The sequence below is a fragment of the Helianthus annuus genome, chromosome 3 (assembly GCF_002127325.2).
Source record: "Helianthus annuus cultivar XRQ/B chromosome 3, HanXRQr2.0-SUNRISE, whole genome shotgun sequence".
NCBI lineage: Eukaryota > Viridiplantae > Streptophyta > Magnoliopsida > Asterales > Asteraceae > Helianthus > Helianthus annuus.
In genome coordinates, this window is record NC_035435.2 from 123,129,797 (window position 1) to 123,155,306 (window position 25,510).

The 25,510-nt window shown below is 39.1% G+C and overlaps 1 protein-coding gene across 1 annotated transcript; it reads right to left on the reverse strand.

Moving 5' to 3' along the window:
• Positions 1-4,021: 4,021 nt before the first annotated feature.
• Positions 4,022-5,333, reverse strand: LOC110888382. Its single transcript, XM_035988158.1, has 2 exons — positions 4,799-5,333; positions 4,022-4,596 (listed from the first exon to the last, which is right to left on the reverse strand). The coding sequence occupies exons 1-2, from the start codon at positions 5,331-5,333 to the stop codon at positions 4,022-4,024; spliced, it is 1,110 nt and encodes a 369-aa protein (XP_035844051.1).
• Between the last annotated feature and the right edge of the window lie 20,177 nt (positions 5,334-25,510).

Below are 25,510 nucleotides of genomic sequence, written 5' to 3' on the forward strand. Positions count from 1 at the left end.
AATCTTGATAGTATAGATGCGCTTCTGCACACGGGGCCGTGCCCAGCGAACACGAGGCCGTGTGGAGCTAATGCAGACAAATTGCAATTAATGAAGAAAGAGAAAGTGGATGTACACGGGGCCGTGTCCGGGCTTCTATGCAGGCTATAAATAGAGGTGCTTGGTTCACTTCAAAGGCATCCCTTGGCAAACCACCTTTCTCACACTCCACCACCACTACAACCCACATCCACCACCATCATCCATCATAGAGTGTGTGTAGTAGTCTCGGGATCCAAGATTGATAGTAAGAGTTCTTGACAATCAAAGGCCATATTTGCCTAAGTCTCTTACATCACTTGGTGAAGACAAGCATTTAGTGTAATACTTTTGATTTTTTTTTTCGCACTTTTTATTTGGTTTTGTATTAATGACTTTAATAACTAGTTTCTTATATTGAAGGTGAAACTTCCTTATCATTTGTCCGTGGTGTCTTGGCATTATATTACTGTCTATATAAAATAAAAGATTTACACCATTCATATCTCTACGGTCTATATAGAGATATGTTGGCTACCTTTACCCAAAAAAAATATATGTTGGCTACCTGGTCGGGGGTTAAGGGAATAATTTGGTAAGGTTCTTGCCTTGTTCAGTGTATAGATCCTGCAAGGACCTGGGTCAAGCTTACTAGGACCTCATTCAATACCCACTGGTATTGGATGGTGGGGGTGCGAATGGCTTGATGCCCTCATACGTAAACTACTATTAATACATTAACCCAGCTACTTGGGATTGTATCCCTGCTGACTCAAACCACTTAGCCGAGGGTAACGTCACCTTCAAAAGAGAGGCCTACCACATTACGCATTAATAACTTAATTAATTATCTTTCAATATTCCGACCCTTTAGGATTGTATCCTTGCTGACTCAAACTACTGGGTTGAGGGTAACGTCACCTTCAAAAGAGGGGCCTACTACAATAACTAAGATAATCTCTTAAAAAGTGCAAAAGTGAGGAAATCATCAAAGGTTACACTAAAGGCGAGTCGGATCCAAGTGATTCATCTTGTCTATCTGTTTTTATTTTTATTTTCAGCTATTTTAGTTTTTACTTTTCATATTTAAAACTTTTTCTAAACTTTTGATTTGATTAGACGTTGATGATAAACTGGTATTAAAAGCTCTTGTGTCCTTGGACAACCTCAAGGTCGGCCGAGGATGCCTCTTCATATGCTTTCGCGGCTTCAAGGGCCCAATCTTGGGGTTTACAAGACCACATACTCCGAGAATGTGGTGGGTATGTTTTAGACTCCGATTACAGGAGTGCGTTGGACCTTTTGCATAGTTCTCTTCCCGACCTTGATATTGGCGGTTTCTACATTAAAGACACCGCCCCTCCTAAATCCCATTAAATTCTGGCGAATGCCTTATATGGCGAAATTGTCAAGAGGTTTGAAGAGAAGTTTATTTTATCCCCTCGGCAAAGAGCTGTGTTTGAAGGTCTACGTGCCCCACATGCTCAGGATTTTCTGTTTGTCGCACCTATTGAAGGCTTGGGGCAACACATGTCGGCTATGGAATATCGTGCTATCCTTAGATAACGACTGATGATTCCTTTGTTCCCAGTTGACGAGCCATGTCCGGTATGCCGCAAAGCGTGTTTGGATTCTTTCGGCGAGCACACGATCCACTGCAAAGAGCTACCAGGGTTTAAATATCGGCATGATTGGGTGAGAGATGTGTTATTTGATGTTCTTAAGCGGGCCGGGATCTCTGCCAAAAAGGAGGCTCTAGTAAATTTCCTGACTGACCCCTTAGAGGGGAGGTCCACTTTACGCCCGGCGGACATCCTTGTGTTTGGATGGGAAGGGGGGAAACACGCTTGTGTAGACCTAACTGGAGTCTCCCCCCTTGTCGGGCTCAAGGACAAGGGCTTTGTCGTAGGGCAAGCGGTGCTCAAGACAGAGGCGAGCAAAGTGGCAAAACATGAGAAAGCCTGCTTGGAGAATCAACATATGTTTGTCCCGTTTGCGTTTGACACCTTTGGTGGTCTCGCTCCTGATGCTGTGCAACTTTTGAATCGGGTTCAAAAATTTGTTAATAGTAATTCTTCGTCGCTAAAGGTTTCAAACTTTGTATTTAGTAGAATTGGTTTTTCCATTTAAAAGGGGGTGGCGGCGTAACTTGTTGCCCGACTACCTGCCATTGCTTTGTAATTGCCCTTTTTCGTGGGCTGGAAGATTGACACGTATCAATAAGATTTTGAGGCAATCGGCAATCTTTAAAAAGGGCTTAAAATATAACTAAATGCTACACGCACATCAGTAACTACGAGTTCGGATGGTCGAATGGGTCCTGTGACGAGTCCGAAATGCCAAAACATGTTTACTTATGTTGTATGATCAGTTTATAAGTCAAAACAATGATCATATATGTTTAAAACTAATTTAGTGTCAAAAAGGGCATTTTCGACATTTTTAAAGTATATATAGTTGACTCGTCATTTGACTAACCAAACGATATGACCATAAGAAATAACCTTAGAGGGTTATTCCCTATACTACTATGGTCATATAAATGGGCTTGGTCAGATACTAAGGTTGACTAAACGGGTCGGATTTGAACGTCAAAGCAGAAATCAAACTGCTCGACTTTCAACTAAGGAATAAGCGCTAACTAGAAATGATGAGCTACACATGTGAGAACACGTCTAATAATGTTACAAAACTGATTTGGTGTCAAAACTTTATGTTTTAATACCCGAAAACACTTTCATCGTAAAATGCATTTTTAAGCATTTTTTTTTACTTTTATTTCGTAAGATTTTGACTCGTCATTTCGCCTACTAAATGGGATGATTAGAGGGTGTAATCGCAAGGGATTAACACCTTCATTATTACGATCACGTTGCAAAGTTCAATTTGAACTAAAGCAGAAATCAAACTGCTCGACTTTCAACTAAGGAATAAGCGCTAACTAGAAATGACAAGCTACACATGTGAGAACACGTCTAATAATGTTACAAAACTGATTTGGTGTCAAAACTTTATGTTTTAATACCCGAAAACACTTTCATCGTAAAATGCATTTTTAAGCATTTTTTTACTTTTATTTCGTAAGATTTTGACTCGTCATTTCGCCTACTAAATCTGATGATTAGAGGGTGTAATCGCAAGGGATTAACACCTTCATTATTACGATCACGTTGCAAAGTTCAATTTGAACTTTGACTTGACCAAAATGGTAAGAACCGAAAGTCAAAGCAAAAGTCAATTTGCTTGACTTTTGGCTCATAACTAGCCAAAATATGAAAAAGACTAAAGGAGAACACTTACTTGTGCTCAAGGAAGATTATAACTTCAGTATGAGGCCTCTTTATGACCAGAAGCAAGCTCCGATAGAAGATTAGAGAGAAAGAATGAAGGTACAAGATGAAATGAGGTAAATGCACCTCTATTTATACTTGCAAGATGTTAACAAGATCATGTCAAGTGTTGGCAATGATCTCTAGATGTTAACACACGTCTAATGAGGTGTTTGAACTAGAGAAAAGGTGGCAAATTCATTGCTAGGTGGCAAACAATGAGGATAGATGGCAGAACTTTGTGAACAAACAAAATGCACAACTGGGCACCCCTTACGGACCGTATGGCTTTAGGTCTTACGGTCCGCAAGACCTTCTGATAAATAAGTTTCTATTTTTGGCATTTTGGCCCCCGGACGTGTATTGTCACTTGTTCGCCATTTTTAACCCTTCTAACTTATAAGTTAAGCTATATGAAGGGTATAAAGGCATGTGTAACTTGGATTTTATTCCGGAAATGTCGTGAATTCCGTTTCGGTCGATCATACGATTACGTATTTCTTAAATAAAATATAAAATTTTCTTAAATACGAAAACGATTGAAATTGTATAATGGTTGAAAATTGAAAATGTTACAGTCTCTCCTACTTTAGGAAATTTCGTCCCGAAATTTAATCAGAGGAGACTTGTGAGAATAGATGGGGGTATTTTGCTTTATTTTGATCCTCTCATTCCTAGGTAAACTCTAAGCCATGTTTGGATTCCCAGCGAACTTTAAGAATTGGTATCTGAATTCGTTTTAATTTCTTGACTTCATGGTCCATAATCTCCACAAGTTTCTTGACAAAATCCATAGTGTTATCAATGTGAATTTCATCAAGACGGATGTGGAGGTTTACATCAGCTAAACACTTTTTCAAGTTGGACACGTTGAAAGTTGGGTGGACATTCCCAAGTTCGGGACGCAGTTTGAGTTTGTAGGCTACCTTTCCGATCCTTTCAATAATCTTATAAAAACAGTTACCCTTCTTTCCAAATCTAATCACACCTTTCCAATGGAATACCTTGAGGAGGACATGATCACCAATTTGGAATTCTAAAGGCGTGCGTCGTTTGTCATCATAACTCTTTTGACAACTTCTAGCTGTCAAAATGTTATCGCGAATTTTCTTGATTTTTTTCTGTTGTTTCTTGAATGAGTTCAAGTCCGGTGATTTGGGCTTCACTAACTTCATTCCAACAGACAGCTGAACGACATTTTCAACCATACAAAGCCTCAAAAGGGTCCATGTTAATGCTGGAGTGATAACTGTTTTTATAAGAGAATTCGATCAAAGGCAGATGCGAATCCCAACTACCACCAAAGTCAATCACACAAGCTCTAAGCAAATCTTCAAGTGTTTGGATTGTTCTTTTGGTTTGTCCATCCGTTTGAGGATGATAAGCAATGCTCAGATTTAATTTGGTTCCCATGGTTGGTTGCATGGCCTTCCAAAAACGAGATGAGAAACGAACGTCACGATTTGATATGATGTTCAAAGGAACACCATAACGAGATACAATCTCATCGATATAGATCTTAGCAAGTTTGTCAGCAGAAAAATCCTCACGAATCGGCAAAAAGTGTGATAACTTAGTCAGACGGTCAATGATTACCCAAATAGCATCATGACCTCTAGAAGTGCGTGGTAATTCAGTGATAAGATCCATAGCAATCTTCTCCCATTTCCATACCGGAACTTCTGGTTGTTCAAGTAAACTAGAGGGACATTGATATTCTGCCTTGACTTTAAGACACGTTAGGCATTTAGAAACGTACAAGGCTATGTCTTTCTTCATACCCGGCCACCAATACTGAGTACGAAGATCCATGTACATTTTGTCTATACCAGGATGGATAGAGTAACGAGTTTGATGAGCTTCGTTCATTAACAAAGTACGAAGATTATCTTGGTTTGGAACCCACAAACAGTTCAAGAAATAGAGTAACCCATCATCTTTAGTTTCAAGCTGAAGCTCAAGATTATGTGCCAGTTCATTACACATCATGCCTTGGTTACACAAGTACGTTGGGCTTGGAAGACACGTGTTTGAATATCCGATTGGACTCGAACACAATGAAGTTTGATATGTTCTTTGTGACTAAGTGTATCCGCTAGACAATCGCCTTACCGGGATGGTAGCGAATCACACAGTCATAGTCATTAAGGAGTTCGACCCAACGTCGTTGCCTCATGTTCAATTCCTTCTGATTGAATATATGTTGGAGACTTTTGTAGTATGTGAAAACCACACATTTTGTACCATAGAGGTAGTGTCTCCAAATTTTGAGAGCGAAAACAACAGCACCTAACTCAAGATCATGAGTTGTGTAGTTATTTTCGTGGATTTTCAATTGTCTCTATGCGTAGGCTATAACTTTGTCTCTTTGCATGAGAACAAAGTCGTCGTTGCCATCAGGTAGGGATAGAATAGGAGCATTACAAAACTTTTGTTTCAATGTTTGGAAAGCTTCTTCTTGTTTGGGTCCCCACTCAAAAGGTTTATTCTTTTAAGTTAAAGAAGTGAGGGGAACTAAAATCTTGTAGAAGTTTGCGATGAAACGGCGGTAATAACCGGCAAGACCAAGAAATGAGCAAACTTTTAGTAGGAGTAGTGGGTGTACTCCAATCCTAAATCGCACTGATTTTGGCGAGATCCACTTGTATACCTTGTTCGTTGACAATGTGACCAAAGAATTGAACTTCTTTAAGCCAAAATTCACACTTGAAAAATTTGGCATAAAGTTATTCTTTCTATAGGAGTTCCATCGTTAGACGAAGGTGATGTTCGTGGTCAACTCGAGATTTTGAATAAATCAAGATGTCATCGATGAAAATAATGATGAACTTATCTAAATAAGGTTTACAAACCCTATTCATTAAGTCCATGAAGACGGCATGAGCATTTGTCAAACCAAAAGGCATGACAGTGAACTCGTAATGGCCGTATCGAGTGCGAAAAGCAGTTTTCTGAATATCTTCTTCGAGTACACGAAGTTAATGATACCCAGAATGGAGATCGATCTTTGAAAAATAGTTAGCGCCTTGTAGTTGATCAAAAAGATCATCAATACGAGGTAGGGGATATTGATTTTTAATCGTGGCTTTGTTGAGCTCACGATAATCGATGCACATGCGAAAGGATCCATCCTCCTTTTTCACAAACAGCACAGGAGCACCCCAGGGTGAGAAACTTGGACGGATAAATCCTTTGTTTGAAAGTTCTTGGAGTTGTTCCGATAATTCTTGCATTTCAGATGGTGCAAGACGGTAAGGGGATTTGGCAATTGGGTTGGCATCAAGTACAAGGTCTATGCGAGATTCCACTTGGCCTACCGGGGGTAAGCCAGGTAGTTCTTCCGGAAACACCTCGGGAAAATCTCGAACAATGGGGATGTCTTGAATACTTTTACTCTTGCCTTTCTCCACTATGATATGTGCCAAAAAGGCTACGTATTTCTTTCGAATGTATTTCTGGGCTTGGGTTACAAGTCATGAGTTTGAGGCTACTAGCAGGTTTCTCTCCATGAACTTCTAAGATTTCACCAGACGAAAGAGGCACACGAATGATCTTATAAAAACAGATCACTTCAGCATGATGTTTGGTTGACCAGTCCATGCCTACTATGACGTCAAAACTCGCAAGTTGCATCGGCGTGAGGTCAATGGGAAAAAAGATGGTTATTGAGGTTTAATTGGCAACTATGAATGATGGAATCAAGTACTAGAGGTTCGCCACTGGCTATCTCTATTGTTAAAGGTTTTCCTAGTTTAGTTTGAGGCATAGATAGCAAAGATTCAAAGGCTAGGGATACAAAATTTCAATCGGCACCCGAATAAAAAAGAATAAAAGCATGACGATTATTAACAAGGAACGTACCGTTAACTACGTCATTATTAGCATGAGCCTCGTTAGCATTTATGTTAAATGCTCGTCCACAGGCTGGATTAGCATTAACTAGCTTTGGACAATTGTTTCGGTAGTGAGTAAGATCACCACAATTGTAGCAGGATCTAGATGGGTAATGAGGGCGGTTAGGCATTGCTTGAGTTTGAACAGGATTTGGAACTACTTGATTTAGGGTAGGAGCAGAAGGATAGGTGTTGGCCGAATGGCCAAATCGTCCACAAAGGGTACAATGGCGACATGGTAAATGATGTTGGTGATGACAGTTGCATCGGTTGCACAAGGGTGCGGTACCAACATACGGTTTCTTTGGAGGTGGTTGTGCTGGTTGGTTGGGAAGTGTTACAGCCTTAACAGATGAAACTGAACATAACAGTAACTGAAAACAGTAAAAATGAAGAGACGGGAACATTATTACTAACATTTATTATATTAAAAGCCTCTACATTAGAAATTGAATTTATTTATCTCTTTAAAATGCCATAATTACATGTCACTTTATAGGCCCCCATCCTACATGGCATAACAATTGATACACAAAATACACATCAAAAAAATTACTGATATTTTTTACCGCCAAAAACATATATCTATCTGGCGCTAAAAAAAGGAAAAAAAGCTCATTATATAAGTACAACAGCTAACACAAAAAGCTTCACACTCCACACATTCACTAAAAACGCCACGCATTGTATAAAACGCCATACAATTCAACAAAAATGGCACAGGTTATTGCATGGAGGTTTGAGAGGTCAGAGGGACGTTTCGTCATAAAGTTCTCTGACAGGAGAAGGGTGAAAGTCAAAACAATCAAGGCCATACTTAGTATGGATGAATCTATTCTGAGGGATATTCTACCCCTTGGGGTCCCAGTGGCCTACGATTGTGAGAGGAATCGAACGGTAATAAGAAGATTAAAGAGAAAAATTCCAGAAGATGATGATGATGATGTTGACGATTCTTATCTACCAAAACTTACCAGTTGGATTCTGGATGAACAATCAAGAACGGTGAGGGTGAGCTTTCAACACAGGGAGGATTATTCATTGACAATGGACGAAGTGCTGAACACAGATAGACTACATCTTATTGAACAGCTCTGTGATTTAGCACCTTCGAACGATGCTAGATCCAGCGTTGTGAATACATTCAAGTATAGGATGCAACAAAAAAGAGACGAGGTTATGGCTGAAAGGAATGTCCCAAAGCGACTCGTAAGTGAAAACCCGGACCTCCGAAACCCTAATGTGCATGAAAAATAAGAATTTAAGAAATTTGGGTTCCACGCTGGCCGCGTAAGCCATAAGAGAAGGCTACGCGGGCCGCAACAACTTAAAGTTCACCGGATAAGCGAACAGGCCACGTGTCGCACACGTGGCGGGCCTACATGTGACACGATAGCCCTAGGTGTAGACTAGGTTGCCCTCGCGGGCCGTGTAAGATCTTATTAAGGTTTACGCGGGCGGGGTAAAACGTTAAAATCAGCTATAAATTGCCTGTGCATGGGACTTGCTTCTGTGTTCGAAAATTTCAATCAAAAGGTCCATATTCTGCTTAAAAACGAGTATTAGGGTGTCGAGACACTGCTATGAGTACAGGGTATTAACTCGATCACTGCTACGATATAATGTCCGATCGATTGAAACCGATTCGATGGATGTTTAAGTGCTGCCCGTATTTGGGCTATACTTTGTCATTCGTCGTGATGGTTTTGATTTCGTCAGTTTATCGTAAATGTTGTATTAAGTTACTGACCTAGTTTTGTGTGCATTGTTATTTAAACTAGGTTACAAGGCTAAATCAGTAGGCTAAACTCTGCCCAACTAAACCTACAATGTGAGTCATTCTCTTTTTATCAATAATATTTTACAATACTCAAATTATTTTCAAAAGTTATAATTACAGGGATTAAGTCTTGGTTATCTTGAATCACTTGCAAGTGGGGTATTGTGCACATTACTAATTTCTCATGGTTAGGTTCACCAACCTAACAGTGATAATCATCACTACTTGGGTGAAAGGACCCAATAGTGGTATGACCATCGTCACCAAGGTGTGACACGGCGCCAGATAAAAATAAGATAGTAGCCATTGTAATCGCTCTTATGTTGTAATTCATAACTATGGTGTCGTTTTATATAACCTGACTGACTCGCCAATATTTCCCCGCTGATAAAATATTTTTAAACATGTTTCAGGTGACTTACTGTGAATCAAGGAAAGTGCTACAGAGCACTAACAAGCTTGAAGTAGTGGCTCAATAAAACCAATAAACATGTTTTGTAAAACAAGGGATTTCCTCGTGAAATTCCTTTTACTGTAAATTATGAGGTTTGTCCCAAATTGTGAAATAAAATAATTGGGCATTTTCAGTTTAAAAGATCCTGTCAAATATTTCCGCTGCAAAACTAAATAATCAATACCACGGGTTTCTGTCCCGCGGTCTCTGGACCGGGTCACACCGGGCCGGGGGCCATGACAGAAAAAGGTGGTATCAGAGACACTGATTTAAGCCAATTAAGTATTTAGAAATACTTAATTTTTCTGATTGCCATTCTGTGATTTCGTGAAAATTTACTTTATAATAAATAAAATTTTAACTTAAGTTTGTGTGTGTCTTCGTGTGTGCTATCAGCATGAATGAACTATCAGAGGCACTCCGAAATTCACTATCCATACCACCGATATGGATATCACAGGAAACCCATCTGGCTACCAAGCAGATACTGAAAATCCAATGGTGTTCCACGCCCAACCGCAAGAGAAACCAAAGCCGAAAAAGATGAGGAGAATCTTGGACTGGAAACGTGGGTATAAGAAGAAACCAGCTGCACAGAAGATTAAAAAGTTTGAGGATCCGAAAGATAAGGGGAAAGGAAAAGAGATCGGGGAAAGTTCAGGGCAAGCTCAGGAAATGCCACCGTGGGAGGAGCTGGATCGCAAATTGGCCAATAGCGACCTCATCGGACCTGCCAATGAAAACCTCTTCAATTACCCTGCTGAATCCCAACTCCCAGTAAATTTGGAACCTGCTATCCCAGATCCCATTGTCAACCCCCGACCTCTACAAGGAGATCTGGAAGAATGGTGGACAACTGATTGGCAATTTCAGAACCTCTTGAATAACCCTAACACCTATTTCCCCCAGTTTGACCCTAAGCCTGCACCAAACCCACCTATGAGCACAGAAAACTTGGTTGAACTCCGTCACTATGGCGAAGAACTGGTGGACGCAGTAAATCGAATCCGGGAAGTGGGAGAACAGATCTCATGGAAATACGACGAGAGAGAGCGTCGTTTTTGAAATGCCAGCAAACTGTGGTTGCATTGTGTGGTTATGTGTTTAATAATAATAAAATGATAATAAATAATAAAAATATATAATCATGTAAAATAACTTAAAATAACACTTTTGTAAGATAACGGGTGTGTACGGATGCATACTTAAATATATAAAATATGAAAGTCGCAAAGTCGACAATTTTGGCTATATGTGTTGACGTGATTTTGTGCGATTACTTTATTACGTTTGGTTGTTATTTATTTATACCAATAACTTGTATATATTGTTAATTATCAGATGGAACACGCTGTTAATGAACCAGTTAATGAAGTTAATCAATCGGAAGACAATAATGAGGATCACTTTCTAAATCGGCAAGATATAGAAAACATCGTCGCCCAGGGAATAGCCAATGCTATCCCGGCAATCATCGCCGCTGTTAAAAGTCCTGTTCAGCCTTCGCAAGCTAACCACAGCAAGCGTACCCGCGACGATAATTTCAGTAATAGTGTTAATGGAGGCAGCATCAATGAGAATAATGTGGTTCAAGCCCAAGTACTCTAGAAAATGAAAGTTGCAACACCTGGTTGCACTTACAAGGAATTTCTTACCTGTAAACCAGCCGAATTTGCAGGCAATGAAGGGGCGACAGCCGCACTGCGTTGGTTAGAGAAAACTGAAGCAGTAATTAAAATAAGTAAATGCGCAGAGGAAGACAAAGTTATGTATGCTTCTCACATTTTCAAGGAAGAGGCATTAGAATGGTGGAATACGGTATTGCAAGCCAAGGGAAGTGACATGGCTTACGCCATGAATTGGAAAGAATTTAGACAATTGGTGGAAATAAAATTCTGTCCCAAATATGAAAAGGAACATATGGCAAACAAGTTCCTGAGCCACCGAATGGTGGATGTTGACTGTCGAGGGTATACTTCAAAATTCTTCGAATATGCCAGAATTGTGCCAACTCTGGCTTCGCCAGAGCCAGCACTTATTTCTTGCTACATTTGGGGTTTGATTAGCGAGATTCGTGATATCGTCAAAGCTGCAAGACCCCGCACGATTGACGATGCAGTGGAGTTAGCCAACACCTTGACCGACGGACTGGTGCGCACGCGAGAAGAAAACAGAAAGAAGGAATTGGCTCAGAAGATTACCCAAGGAATCCGAGGAGGTAATGCTAGTAACAACTTCAAGAAAAGAGGAACTAGGCAATCCTCCACTGTTCCATTTTGCAGTACCTGTAAAAGAAAGCACTTTGGAAAATGTAAGGGGTACTGTAACTTTTGCAAAATCCCGGGGCACCAAGAAGAAGACTGAAGAAGAAAGAAATCGACAATTTGCTTCAATTGTGGAGAAGCTGGACATTTTAGGCCAGACTGCCCTATACTGGTTAAACCAGCTGACAACAAGGCTAAACCTACGGAGGGAACTACCAAAAAGAATGCAAGAGCCTTCCAGTTGACTACACAGGAAGCAGATCTGATTCCGAATGTGAAAGCGGGTACGTTCCTAGTTCACAACGTTTATGCGAAAGTATTATTTGACTCTGGTGCAAACCAAAGTTTTGTAAATACTTCGTTCTGCCAAGCTCTTAATCTACCTTTAACCAGGCTTAAGCAAATTTATTCGGTAGAAACAGCAGACAGGAACTCTGTTAACATAGATACAGTTTTGCAAAAAGAAAATATAGAACTTTCAGGTCATAAATTTTCTGCAAACCTATTACCGATGAATTTAGCTGGATTCGATGTTGTATTAGGAATGGATTGGTTAGTAGCCAACCATGCTCGAATCCTCTGTGATAAGAATTCCATAGAAATTCATACACCTTCAGGGGAAATAATCATGGTTACAGGAGATAAGCCACGTAAGCCAATGAAATTCATTGCAGTAATGAAAGTGGCAAGTTATTCAAGAAAACAAGGGATAGCATACATGGTTTCGGTAGCTATTAATACCAAAAGTAAAGAACTTAAGGACATTCCAGTAGTATCAGAATACCCAGATATATTCCCAGAAGAACTACCTGGATTACCACCCGATAGGGAAGTAGAATTTAGAATTCATCTAATTCCTGGAACTATACCGATAGCTAAAGCACCTTATCGGTTAGCACCCACCGAAATGTTAAAATTGAAAAAGCAGTTAGATGAATTATTAAGCAAAGGATTTATACAACCTAGTTCATCCCCTTGGGGAGCAACAGTGTTGTTTGTGAAAAAGAAAGATGGTTCCATGCGAATGTGTATCGATTATAGAGAGCTAAATAAAGTTACAATTAAGAATCGATACCCATTACCTAGGATTGATGATCTTTTTGAACAACTTCAGGGAGCTAGATATTTTTCTAAGATAGATTTACGATCTGGATACCATCAGTTGAAGGTACAAGAAGAAGACATACCTAAAACCGCTTTCAGGACTAGGTATGGTCACTACGAGTTTACAGTTATGCCATTTGGACTAACAAATGCTCCTGCAGCATTTATGGATATGATGAATAGGATCTGTAAACCATATTTGGATAAAGTTGTAATTTTCTTCATCGACGATATACTTATTTATTCCAAAAGCCAGGACGAGCATTGTGAACATTTACATGCACTCTTAACTTTGTTAAGAAAAGAAAAGCTTTATACCAAATTCTCAAAGTGTGAATTTTGGCTACAGGAGGTGCAATGATTAGGACATATGGTGAATCACGAAGGTATTCACATAGATCCCTCCAAAATAGAAGCAATCACCAAATGGAAGGTTCCGCAATCAGCCACGGAAGTTAGAAGTTTTCTAGGGTTAGTCGGATACTATAGGCGATTCATTATGGATTTTTCTAAGATAGCTGTGCCATTAACTAAGCTAACCTGTAAAGCAGTGAAGTTTGAATGGGGACCTAGGCAAGAAGAGGCTTTTAAGATTTTAAAACAAAGGTTAACAAACGCCCCAATTCTTGCCTTACCAGAAGGAATAGAAGATTTTGAAGTTTACTGTGACGCTTCTAAGCTAGGATTAGGATGTGTGCTAATGCAACGCAAAAAGATAATTGCGTATGCCTCAAGGCAATTGAAAAAGCACGAGGAAAACTATACGACACATGACTTAGAACTAGCATCGATAATTTTTGCCATTAAAATTTGGAGACATTATCTGTATGGAAGTAAGTTTACTGTCTATACAGATCATGAGTTTAAGATATATATTTGGGCAAAAAGAATTAAACATGAGACAAAGAAGATGGATGGAAATTCTAAGTGACTACGACTGTGATATTCAATATCACGAAGGAAAGGCAAATGTAGTAGCAGATGCCTTAAGTCGTAAGTATCATGAAAAACAAAGACGAGTTCGTGCTCTTAGAATAAATCTTCAAATAAACTTAATGGAACAACTGAAGAACGTTCAAGAAACAGCAATCAAGGATGATACTGAAGGAATGAAAGGAAGGATAAAGGAATTAGAGCAAGGAACTGATGGAATTTGGAGATTCCACAAGAAAAGGATTTGGGTACCTAAGCAAGGGGATTTAAGAAATAAGATTTTAGAAGAAGCCCATAAATCTAGGTATACCATGCACCCTAGTAATAATAAGATGTACCAAGATTTAAGAAATAATTTCTGGGGGATAGGAATGAAAAAGGACACAGCTAGATATGTATCTAGATGTCTAACTTGTTCGCAAGTTAAGGCAGAGCACCAGAAACCTTCAGGGTTACTCCAACAGTTAGAAATGCCGGTGTGGAAATGGGAACTAATAACAATGGACTTTGTTACTAAGCTACCCAAGACCAGAAAACGTAACGACGCAATTTGGGTAATTGTGGATCGATTAACCAAATCAGCTCATTTTCTGCCCATAAAGGAAACCTTTAGCATGGAAAGATTAGCCAAGTTATACGTAGACGAAGTAGTATCCTTACATGGAGTCCCACTCTCCATTGTATCAGATAGGGATAGTCGTTTCACTTCACATTTCTGGACAAGTTTCCAGGAAGCAATGGGGACTAGACTAAACTTAAGTACTGCATACCATCCCCAAACAGACAGACAAAGTGAAAGGATGATCCAAACCCTGGAAGACATGCTCAGGGCATGTGTAATAGATTTTGGTGGAAACTGGGATGACCACTTACCCTTAATTGAATTCTCCTATAACAATAGTTATCATTCAAGCATCAAAGCTGCCCCGTTCGAAGCACTGTATGGAAGAAAGTGTAGAACTCCAGTTTGCTGGCAGAAATAGGAGAAAGTCAATTATCAGGACCCGAGGTTGTGCAGGAAACCATCGACAAAATAACTCAAATCAAGGAAAGACTGAAAACAACTCGAGATCACCAAAGGAGTTATGCAGACAATCGGCGCAAGTCGTTGGAATTTCAAGTTGGAGACAAGGTACTCTTAAAAGTTTCTCCTTGGAAAGGGGTAGTCCGATTTGGTAAGAAAGGAAAGCTAAGTCCAAGGTACATAGGACCATTCCCAATAACTCAAAGAATAGGACCAGTTGCATATCGCTTACAACTACCAGAAGAACTAGCCGGAGTACATGATGTACTTCATGTATCTAACCTCAAGAAGTGTCTATCTGACGAATCACTGGTAGTACCTCTTCAGGATATAGAGGTGAATGAAAAGCTAAAATTTGTTGAGAAACCACTCCAAATAGAAGACAGAAAGGTCAAGTTTCTCAAGCACAAAAGAGTAGTACTGGTCAAGGTCAAGTGAGATTCAAAAAGAGGAACTGAGTACACCTAGGAGCTGGAATCGGAAATGAAGCGAAAGTATCCTCACTTATTTCAGTAAATCTTGAGGACGAGATTTTAAATAAGGTGGGGAGGATGTAAGGACCGACAAAAATGTCCCAAAACGACTCGTAACTGAAAACCCGGACCCCTAAAACCCTAATGTGCATGAAAAATCAAGAATTTAAGAAATTTGGGTTCCACGCGGGCCGCGTAAGCCATAAGAGAAGGCTACGCGGACCGCGACAACTTAAAGTTCACCGGATAAGCGAACAGGCCACGTGTCGCACACGTGGCGGGCCTACATGTGACACGGTAGCCCTAGTTGTAGACTAGGTGGCCCTCGCGGGCCGCGTAAGATCTTATTAAGGTTTACGCGGGCCGCGTAAAACCTTAAAATCAGCTATAAATTTCCTGTGCATGGGACTTGCTTCTGTGTTCGAAAATTTCAATCAAAATGTTCATATTCTGCTTAAAACGAGTATTAGGGTGTCGAGACGCTGCTACGAGTACAGGGTATTAACTCGATCACTGCTACGATATAATGTCCGATCGATTGAAACCGATCCGATGGATGTTTAAGTGATGCCCGTATTTGGGCTATACTTTGTCATTCGTCGTGAGGGTTTTGATTTCGTGAGTTTATAGTAAATGTTGTATTAAGTTACTGACCTAGTTTCGTGTGCATTGTTATTTAAACTAGGTTACAAGGCTAAATCAGTAGGCTAAACTCTGCCCAACTAAACCTACAATGTGAGTCATTCTCTTTTTATCAATAATATTTTACAATACTCAAATCATTTTCAAAAGTTATAATTACAGGGATTAAGTCTTGGTTATCTTGAATCACTGGCAAGTGGGGTATTGTGCACATTACTAATTTCTCACTGTTAGGTTCACCAACCTAACAGTGATAATCATCACTAATTGGGTGAAAGGACCCAATAGTGGTATGACCATCGTCACCAGGGTGTGATACGGCGCCAGATAAATTTAAGATAGTAGCCATTGTAATCGCTCTTATGTTGTAATTCATAACTATGGTGTCGTTTTATATAACCTGAGTGACTCGCCAGTATTTCCCCGCTGATAAAATATTTTTAAACATGTTTCAGGTGACTTACTATGAATCAAGGAAAGTGCTATGGAGCACTAACAAGCTTGAAGTAGTGGCTCAATAAAACAAATAAACATGTTTTGTAAAACAAGCGATTTCCTCGTGAAATTCCCTTTACTGTAAATTATGGGGTTTGTCCCAAATTGTGAAATAAAATAATTGGGCATTTTCAGTTTAAAAATCCTGTCAAATATTTCCGCTGCCAAATTAAATAATCAATACCACGGGTTTCTGTCCCGCGGTCTCTGGACCGAGTCACACCGGGCCGGGGGCCGTGACAATGGCGTTATACGCCAATGAACAAGATGATGATGATGAGTCCAAGGAGAGTGATGAACAAAGCGATGGTTACATCTCTGATGTAATACCATCCACAAAAGACTATTAGTTTTTGTGTGATTTCGTCTTAGCATATATGAACTGTTGAAATCTACAAAAACGCCTAATGAATTTGGGAAACGCCATAGAGGAAAAGAAATTATAATTACTAAGTGATTTTACTAAACGCCATAAACGCCAAAATATTTAATATGCATGTGATCTAAAAAAAACAACAAAAACGCCATGTATTTGTTGAATCTAACTAAACGCCAAAAAATGAAGCGGTGTTATGAGACGAATTGAAAAAAAAAGAATATAAAAGGACAAAAAAGTCCCTCCGCCCTTCATTATATCGCGTGCCACGTGTTGGGCCAGGATCCGTTCTCACCGTTCTCACACTTTAGGGCATTTTCTCTTGATCCCGTACATATAAATATATATATATATATATGATCAGTAGGATATCATGAGTGTTTCTAAGTTAAAAGTTTTATAAATTATTTTTTTTAAGATGACAAGATCAATAACATGAGGTTTGGCATTTTTTATTCTATGTATTTTTCTAGTATATAAATCCTAAAAGTTCTGTATTAAAACCATATGATATCCAAAAATTCTAAAATTTTTATACAAACTATCCTAACATGATCCTAAACAGTAACCTATGTTCAATTTTGTCAAAATAGCATCCTAAATCAAAACGCCCCAAATTTTAGAATCTAAGAACCCTTGTTTTTCTACAATCTCAATTCTTATAGATAACGCCCTCTATCACAGAAATTGTTAGAGGGGTCTTGCAGAGCTCGTAAAAATGATAATGTTAGGCTTTTGAATTACCTTATTTGGTGCCCGGATGAGAGAGTTATTGCCTCTTAAAGTTTGAAGCCCTAGGTTCGTCTTTGATCAAAATTCACGATTTTGGGGATGGTTACAGGTTTTTGAGAGTGGGTAAATGTCGTGAGATGTTCCAGGAGTCGAAAAGTATAGGAATTATAAGCCAGGGACTTCATATTCTATAGAAACAAGTTTCAAGTTTATGCAACTTTAATGGTGGTTAAGAACAATAAGATCTTGACTAAATTCACAATTAAAGGATGCATATGATCGGTTTTTGGTTATCATTAATTATATCAAAGTAACATGGACCATTTGGTAATAAAAAGGGGTCAAGTCGTCGGGTTTTAAAGATGATTTGAGGTGGTCAATTTGTCTTGTCGCAATGGAAATGAAGATAAGCTAAACCAGTCGCGTTATCAAGTGCATATAACAGTGATGACGCGGTTTTGTATGCATCAGAAGCTACATCACAGCTGGTTGTGTCTTTGACTGGGGACCGGGTTGATACGTGTTCTAGTCCCAGGTTAAGCGCTTTTAGGGGTCGGTTTTCACCTTTTGTTTATAAATTTTACTTTTTGTCCTTTAGGTATTATCTGAATTTTGAAACGTGCCCTTTAAAAGTTTTAGTTTCAGTTTAAGTCCAAAAAACATATGTTTTATATCACTTTATGTCCTTTACCACAAACTGAGTTAAATTACTCAGTTAGGTTTATTTAAGACAAGGGCAAATATGGTATTTTATCAATAAATGTCATCAGATCCCCTTGTCCCATTATCTTCTTCAATTTCTAAGAAACCCTAGCACACAACCTAAATCCCCTGCCTTCTCTCATTCAAGTCCGGCAGCTGGACTCGGTTCTCCGATGATGTCCGGCCGGCCACACACTCACCCAATTCTTCATTCCTATCAAACCCTAAAATCTCATCTCTACTTCCCTAAATCACATACATAGCACGCATATCTTTAGAGAGAAAGTCACATGATAGAGGGTGGCAGAGAGAGAAAGTCGCGTGAGAGAGAGAGACGGATGGACGGCCACCGCCATGAACGACAGAGTCTCGGTGGTTAGCAGCGACGACTTGATACTATTTTGGCTGTGATGTGACCTCGGGTGTGGCTAGAGTGGTGGCAGCGACATGGAGGCTCAGCCGTTCCCTGACGGCAACAGTGGTTCGAACAACGACAATGGCAGATTTGGTGACGGTGAGAGTATAAACGGACTCAAGGGACTAACTTTGGCAACTCACAATTCGGTAAGCCTCAATGAAACTCCTGTGGTAGATCTGGGTTTGGATACTTCGATTTCTTAGATCTGGGTTTGGATACTTCGGTTTCTTAAATCTGGGTTTGAAACTCCTGACGGTGAGAGTATGAAGGACAAGCAGAAATCGGTGGATGTTAGAGCGAGTGAAACGAGTTTTCAAAATGCACATCAGTGTTCCACTTCCAGTTCGGACAAGCGAAACGAAGCAGATAGGAGGAATTTTGATATTTTGTTTGATAAGGTTTTAAACATGTTATGTGATGATGATGAGCTTGATGATAATTGTGCATTTATTTAGAGAGAGAAAGGGGATCTGATGACATTTATTTATAAAATACCATTTTTGCCCTTGTCTTAAATAAACCTAACTAAGTAATATAATTCGGTTTGGTGTAAAGGACATAAAGTGATATAAAACATGTGTTTTTTGGACATAAAATGAAACTAAAACTTTTAAAGAGCACGTTTCAAAATTCAGATAGTACATAAAGGACAAAAAGTGAGATTTACTCTTATTTATTTTTTTTAATTGAGCTAGAACTTGATATCATGATATAACAAACAACACCCCATTAGATAACATAAATGGACCGTAGCCCGGCTGGCTTTTGTTTTGTCCAGTATAACGTTGGTCACGTTGTCCGGTATAACGTTGGTCACGAGTTCGAGTCTAGTATCTCACGTTTTTTTTTACAAAGTCCTATTTATTACTTTAGCATTATGACATCTAGGTCCCTGGACTTATAAGTTTCAAATATGACAAAATAAGCCCCTCACTTAGTTAGGTAGAATAATAAACTCCATTAGTTAGTTGTCTTAAAGAATCCAACTTAGTTATTAAGAGAATTTGACTTTGTTAATTGCTTCCTTAAAAATTTATATCGAACTAACGGTAACTGTCACACCCCGATTTCCACACGTTTCACCGGTGGGCCCGGTGGGGGATTACGTGACGTAGTTGGCAACAATATAGTCAAAGCACACAATATTTAAATGCACAGCGGAAGCATAAAGATAGATATATTTCAACCATCGAATGTAATATCCAAGTATCATAAGTAGTCGAAATAAATCCACAAGGGATCAAAATAAAATAGAAATATTGTTCAACAGATAGTGGCATCCAGGCTTGCGAGACTCTAACGATGCTAAGGAGTAGCCAGCCTATTTCGTGTAGAACCTGCATCTAATCTTTTTGGGGAAAATACGTCAGTTTACACTGGTAAATACATTCAACTGACACTTTTATAAAAGGTTTAATAAAATTGATTTGAATGCACAAGGCACAAACTCTTTATAACTTGGGATAATTATTCAATCAAATCTTGTAAAAAAGAATTACAAGTTCACTATGCGTTCAGTCGCCCAGTTCGTACCGGGTTTAAGGTTAATAGACACGCCACATAGCATAAAGCCGTGGCGGGAAAACCAACGGTTATACCTTTATAAATATAGACACATTGTCGGGTGTACGCCTACACCCGCGTGTCAAGGTCGTGGCCATTTCGTAAAATGCTGCCAAGGATATCCGGGACATGGTCATTAAGCACCCAAAGGCGTAAAGCCAACAAAACCAATTTTTAAACGGGTCACATTGATAATACCCAACTACTAATGAGTTAGGTTCAATTGCCCGACCAAGCGGTAATTTATATACCGTAACCCAAGCCCGTATAACGGAAAATAAGTTAAAAGTATTTACCTGAGCAAGTAATAACCTCAACAAACAAATGCAAGTATCTTTTACTGGTCTCCTATTCTGGAACGAAGGTTTATAACAACCTATTAGAATCCTAACGGGTCTTTAATTTAGCCTTAGCTTAGACCGGTCAGTTTCAAAGGATAAATACGGTTTAATCGCATGAAAAGCGAAAACCGGGAATGGAATGTGGTTTGGACCCAACAAGTTTGAAGACTTGTCTTATATGGGTAATATAAACACATTCTGGATTTTGAGGTAAAAACGATAAGGTTTGACCCGTTTCGGCTAGCTTATGTAAACTAGTTACATAAACCGAACCGTACGCGCAAATGGCGTAACGGGTAACCGTAAGAGTCCTACACAGGTTTCCTAAGTTAATATGCTCTAAAGAGGTTGTGGTATCAGTAGGATACCTTCCATTATGCCCATAACGAGTTTAATCCCAATATACGCCCCGTAGAGGTATTTTGGTCTTTTTAAAGATTATAAAAGAGGTTTCCGAGTTCTACAGAAAATCTGAGTTTTCCGAACAGTTTATAAAGTTCAAAATACTTTGTTTATTATTTAAAATCAGTAGCAACTGGATTCGGGTCAAAATACCATGTAGAACTCATTTTATGTCCGAAAAGGGTATATTCGGTATTTACCGAATCAATGCCATAACCGCAGGTTACGAGCAGGCTAAAAATAATTAAAAATCTTTAAAAATCTCAAAATATTATATTACATCAGTGTGTAAAAGGTTTGGTGTCGAAATTTGGGTTTAGATAGGTTTTATGCTAATTGCGCCGTTTAATTACTAAAGTTTCCGTAATTACGCTATTTAGCATAACTCCTATTCTAGACCTCGGATTGACTTGAAATTTTAGGGAGATGCTTAGAAATCAGTAACTAAGGTTATTGTCCTTTCACATGTCCAAAATTCTTGTTTTAAAGTTAAAAGGGCGTTATGGTCAACATTTAAGCATATAACGGAAATGTGCAAACGACTCGGACAAACAACGAACCGGTCACAGAGGGTTATACCATCATGTAACCTGGTCCTAAGAGAGTCCTAAGGCATATCTAAGACATACCATAACGGGTCAGAACTGAAGTCAAAGCAAAGTCAAAGTTTTGCGACTTTCGGTTCCGAATCGGGTCAAAATAGTAAATGGTCGGATCAAACAAGCTTAGACCAGTTATAATACTTATTATCATGTTATATGAGTGATAAAACAGGTTACATGCCATCTACATTACTGATTATGAATAAAATCGAAAGTTAGCATTCTGTTGACTTTTTTCTAAGCAACTTTGACCCGACATTTGGACTAGTTAGAGTGGGAATTAGAGGGTGCCCTTTTAAGGGTTTAATGCCCACATGATTACTAACATATAACTAACTTTGCTTCGATTAATCACTGGACCATTTGTGATTAACCGTTAAGTCAATTTTTAATTACGACAGATTGACTTTTAAGCTATATCTAAGCAAAAACTAAACCATAAAGGGTTAAGCACACTTACAGAAGTTAAGTACACGACCAGAGATGCTAATAGAGTATTCTTGAGCTCCAGAAGTGATCAAGAAAGCAGATTGAGGTGTGTTTACTAAGTGTGCACTTCATGGCCTTTTATAGTGAAATTGGAAGCATAAGATCATTACAACAATGCCTACAAGTGTTTCTAGATGATCAACAACTGTCCCTGAGTACTAGGGGACATTTAGGGGGCACCCATGCTCATATTAATGGCTCATATGTCGGTTAAAACACCAAACAGTGCTTCTGTCTGAATTATCTGCATCTAGGACATTGACGCGGCCCGCGTAAAGGTCCTCTTAACCTTTACGCGGCCCGCCAGAATCCTTCTGACAGAGCCCATATCTTCTACTGTCATCGCGGCCCGCGTAAAGTCCTTGCAACCTTTATGCGGCCCGCCTGAGACCTGTTTGTAAGATTTTTCAAATCTTTTCAATTATTACCGTTGGCCTTTGGCGTTTTGAAGGGGTAACTTTGCACATTGGGTCTCTTTTATTTACGTATAAGGGCCCCGTGACTTTTACCCGCGTCGTTAAGTCCTCGGTTAGTTTATTACTAGTCGAAAAGTCCTAACTTTCAATGTTGACGCTTTTAACCCCTCGCATACGAAATTGGTCATAACTTTCTCATTTTAAAACGGAACCTTGTGAAATTTATATTGTACATTCTAGTGAGCGTAATTTACCATTACAAAGCCTCGGGTATGCCCAAGGGTCACTCAGAGGTATAACTTAAACATGTTGACACATTTGGCCCCTGTAGTTAGTAATTCCTCACTTTCTTCCACATTTCGTTCCGTATGATCCATGATTTATTCGTTTGAAGGTACGAGCATCATTTAGGGTTACTGTAGAGTATATTTATCCCTTGTTGACATTTTTGAACCCTTAAATTCACATACTTTCTATGTTTGTCAACTTTAGTCCCTCTTTAGTATTTATTACCACGTGCAAACCTATGACACGTGTCAACACATTATAGGACGCAAATTTTCGAGGTGTTACAGTAACTAACCCATGTTTACATATATATATATATATATATATATATATATATATATATATATAGGGTAAGGATATGTTAAAAAGTGTTTAAAATGTGAGAAGGGTAAGAAGTGTTTTAAACCATTGGATATTTGATCTAATGGTTGAGATTAATAGGGTATAAAAATGTAAATTGTGTTTTAATTAGAGGGACCTTATGTAAATTTGAAGGGCAATAGTGTCTTCTTCAATGTTTCAAATATGGTAACCGCATCCTACACAACCGAAAACACCTACATTCACTCCTTTTTCCTTAAATATCGGAATTAATGACCAAGATCTAAATCGGAAGCCTGTTGGTGTTATATAAGATTCAAGGGGTGGTGTTTTACGTTTAGAAGAACTGTAATCAGATTCATGGCGTGGTGTTTTAAAACATCTGGATAAATTGACTATGATTCAAGTCATGGTGTTTTATCTGGAATCCAGAAAACATTGTATTGTGATTACATCCATGGCGTTTTAACATCTGGACAATCAATACAAAACATTCCCAGATTTTAAAACACCATGACTATGATTCAAGTCATGGTGTTTTATCTGGAGACATTGTTCATGGCATGGTGTTTTAAACATCTGGAGACATTGTTCATGGCGTGGTGTTTTAAACATCTGGAGACATTGACTATGATTCAAGTCATGGTGTTTTATCTAGAATCCAAAAATGTATTGTGATTACATCCATGGTGTATTAACATCTGGACAATCAATACAAAACATTCCCAGATTTTAAAACACCATGACTATGATTCAAGTCATGGTGTTTTATCTGGAGACATTGTTCATGGCGTGGTGTTTTAAACATCTGGAGACATTGTTCATGGCGTGGTGTTTTAAACATCTGGAGACATTGACTATGATTCAAGTCATGGTGTTTTATCTGGAATCCAAAAAACATTGTATTGCAATTTAAAGATGATGAAAAGAAGATATGAACATTGCGAAGTTTCTTGAAACAATTGAGGGTACTTTTCTTTCATCGTGGATTCTACTTCCCACGTGTACTCGGGACCTCTATGGGCATCCCATTTAACCTTTACAATCGGTATATACTTCCTCGAAGTTTCTTTACCTGTCAATCCTCTATCGACACAGGTTTTTCAACAAATTTTAAGCTTTCATCGATGTGTACATCTGTATGCGGTATAACTAGTGATTCATCAGCGAAACACTTCTTCAGATTACAGATGTGGAACACATTGTGGATACCACTAAGCTCTTCTGGTAAGTTTAATTTATAGGCAACCGATCCGACCCGTTCGATTACCTCGAAGGGTCCAATGTATCTCGGGCTTAACTTGCCTTTCTTACCGAATCGCATCACCCCCTTCCAGGGTGATACCTTAAGTAATACCTTGTCGCCTACTTCAAAGTTGAAAGGTTTACGCTTCAAATCTGCGTAGCTTTTCTGCCTATCTCGGGCAGCTTTCAATTGATCGCGAATTTGGACAATCTTGTCCGTTGTTTCAAAAATTATATCAGGTCCTGTCATCTGGACATCTCCAACTTCTGCCCAAAAAACGGGCGTTCTACACTTTCTACCATATAGGGCTTCAAAAGGTGCAGCCTTTATGCTCGTATGGTAGTTGTTGTTATATGAGAACTCGACTAATGGTAGGTGGTTATCCAAATTACCACCTAAGTCGATCGCACATGCACGAAGCATGTCTTCCAACGTTTGGATTGTACGCTCACTCTGTCCGTCTGTCTAAGGGTGGTAAGTCGTACTAAAGTTTAAACATGTGCCCAAGGATTGTTGGAAATTTTCCAAAAGTGTGACGTGTACCTGGTATCTCTATCAGAGATAATAGACACAGGCACGCCATGAAGGGCTACAATCTTATCTACAAACAACTGGGCTAGCATATCGGAGCTATGAGTCTCCTTTATGGGTCGGAAATGTGCTGACTTAGTCAGTCTATAAACTATCACCCATATTGTATCATTTCCTTTCTTTGTCTTTGGCAGCTTGGTGATGAAATCCATCGTCACCATTTCCCACTTCCACTCGGGATGTTCAGGCTGTTGCAGCAAGCCTGACGGCTTTTGATGTTCGGCTTTTACTTGCGCACAAGTCAAACATTTTGCCACATAGGTGGCTATAGACTTCTTCAAGCCTATCCACCAGAAGTTTGCCTTCAAGTCCTGGTACATTTTATCAGCTCCAGGATGAACGGAATATCGGGAACTGTGGGCTTCCTGAAGGATAACGTCTCGAAGACCTCCGTACACAGGAACCCATATCCTTCCATTTAATCTAAGAATTCCGTCTTTGCCATAGGATAACTGCTCTTCAGTTACTCCTAGCTTTTCGTTAGGATAGTTAGCTTCTGACACAGCTTCTTTCTGTGTAGCTAACAATCTCTCATTCAGACTGTTCTTGATTTCAATGCTCTTGGCATTTATCCTTATTGGTTTCACTCTTTCTTTTCTGCTCAAGGCATCTGC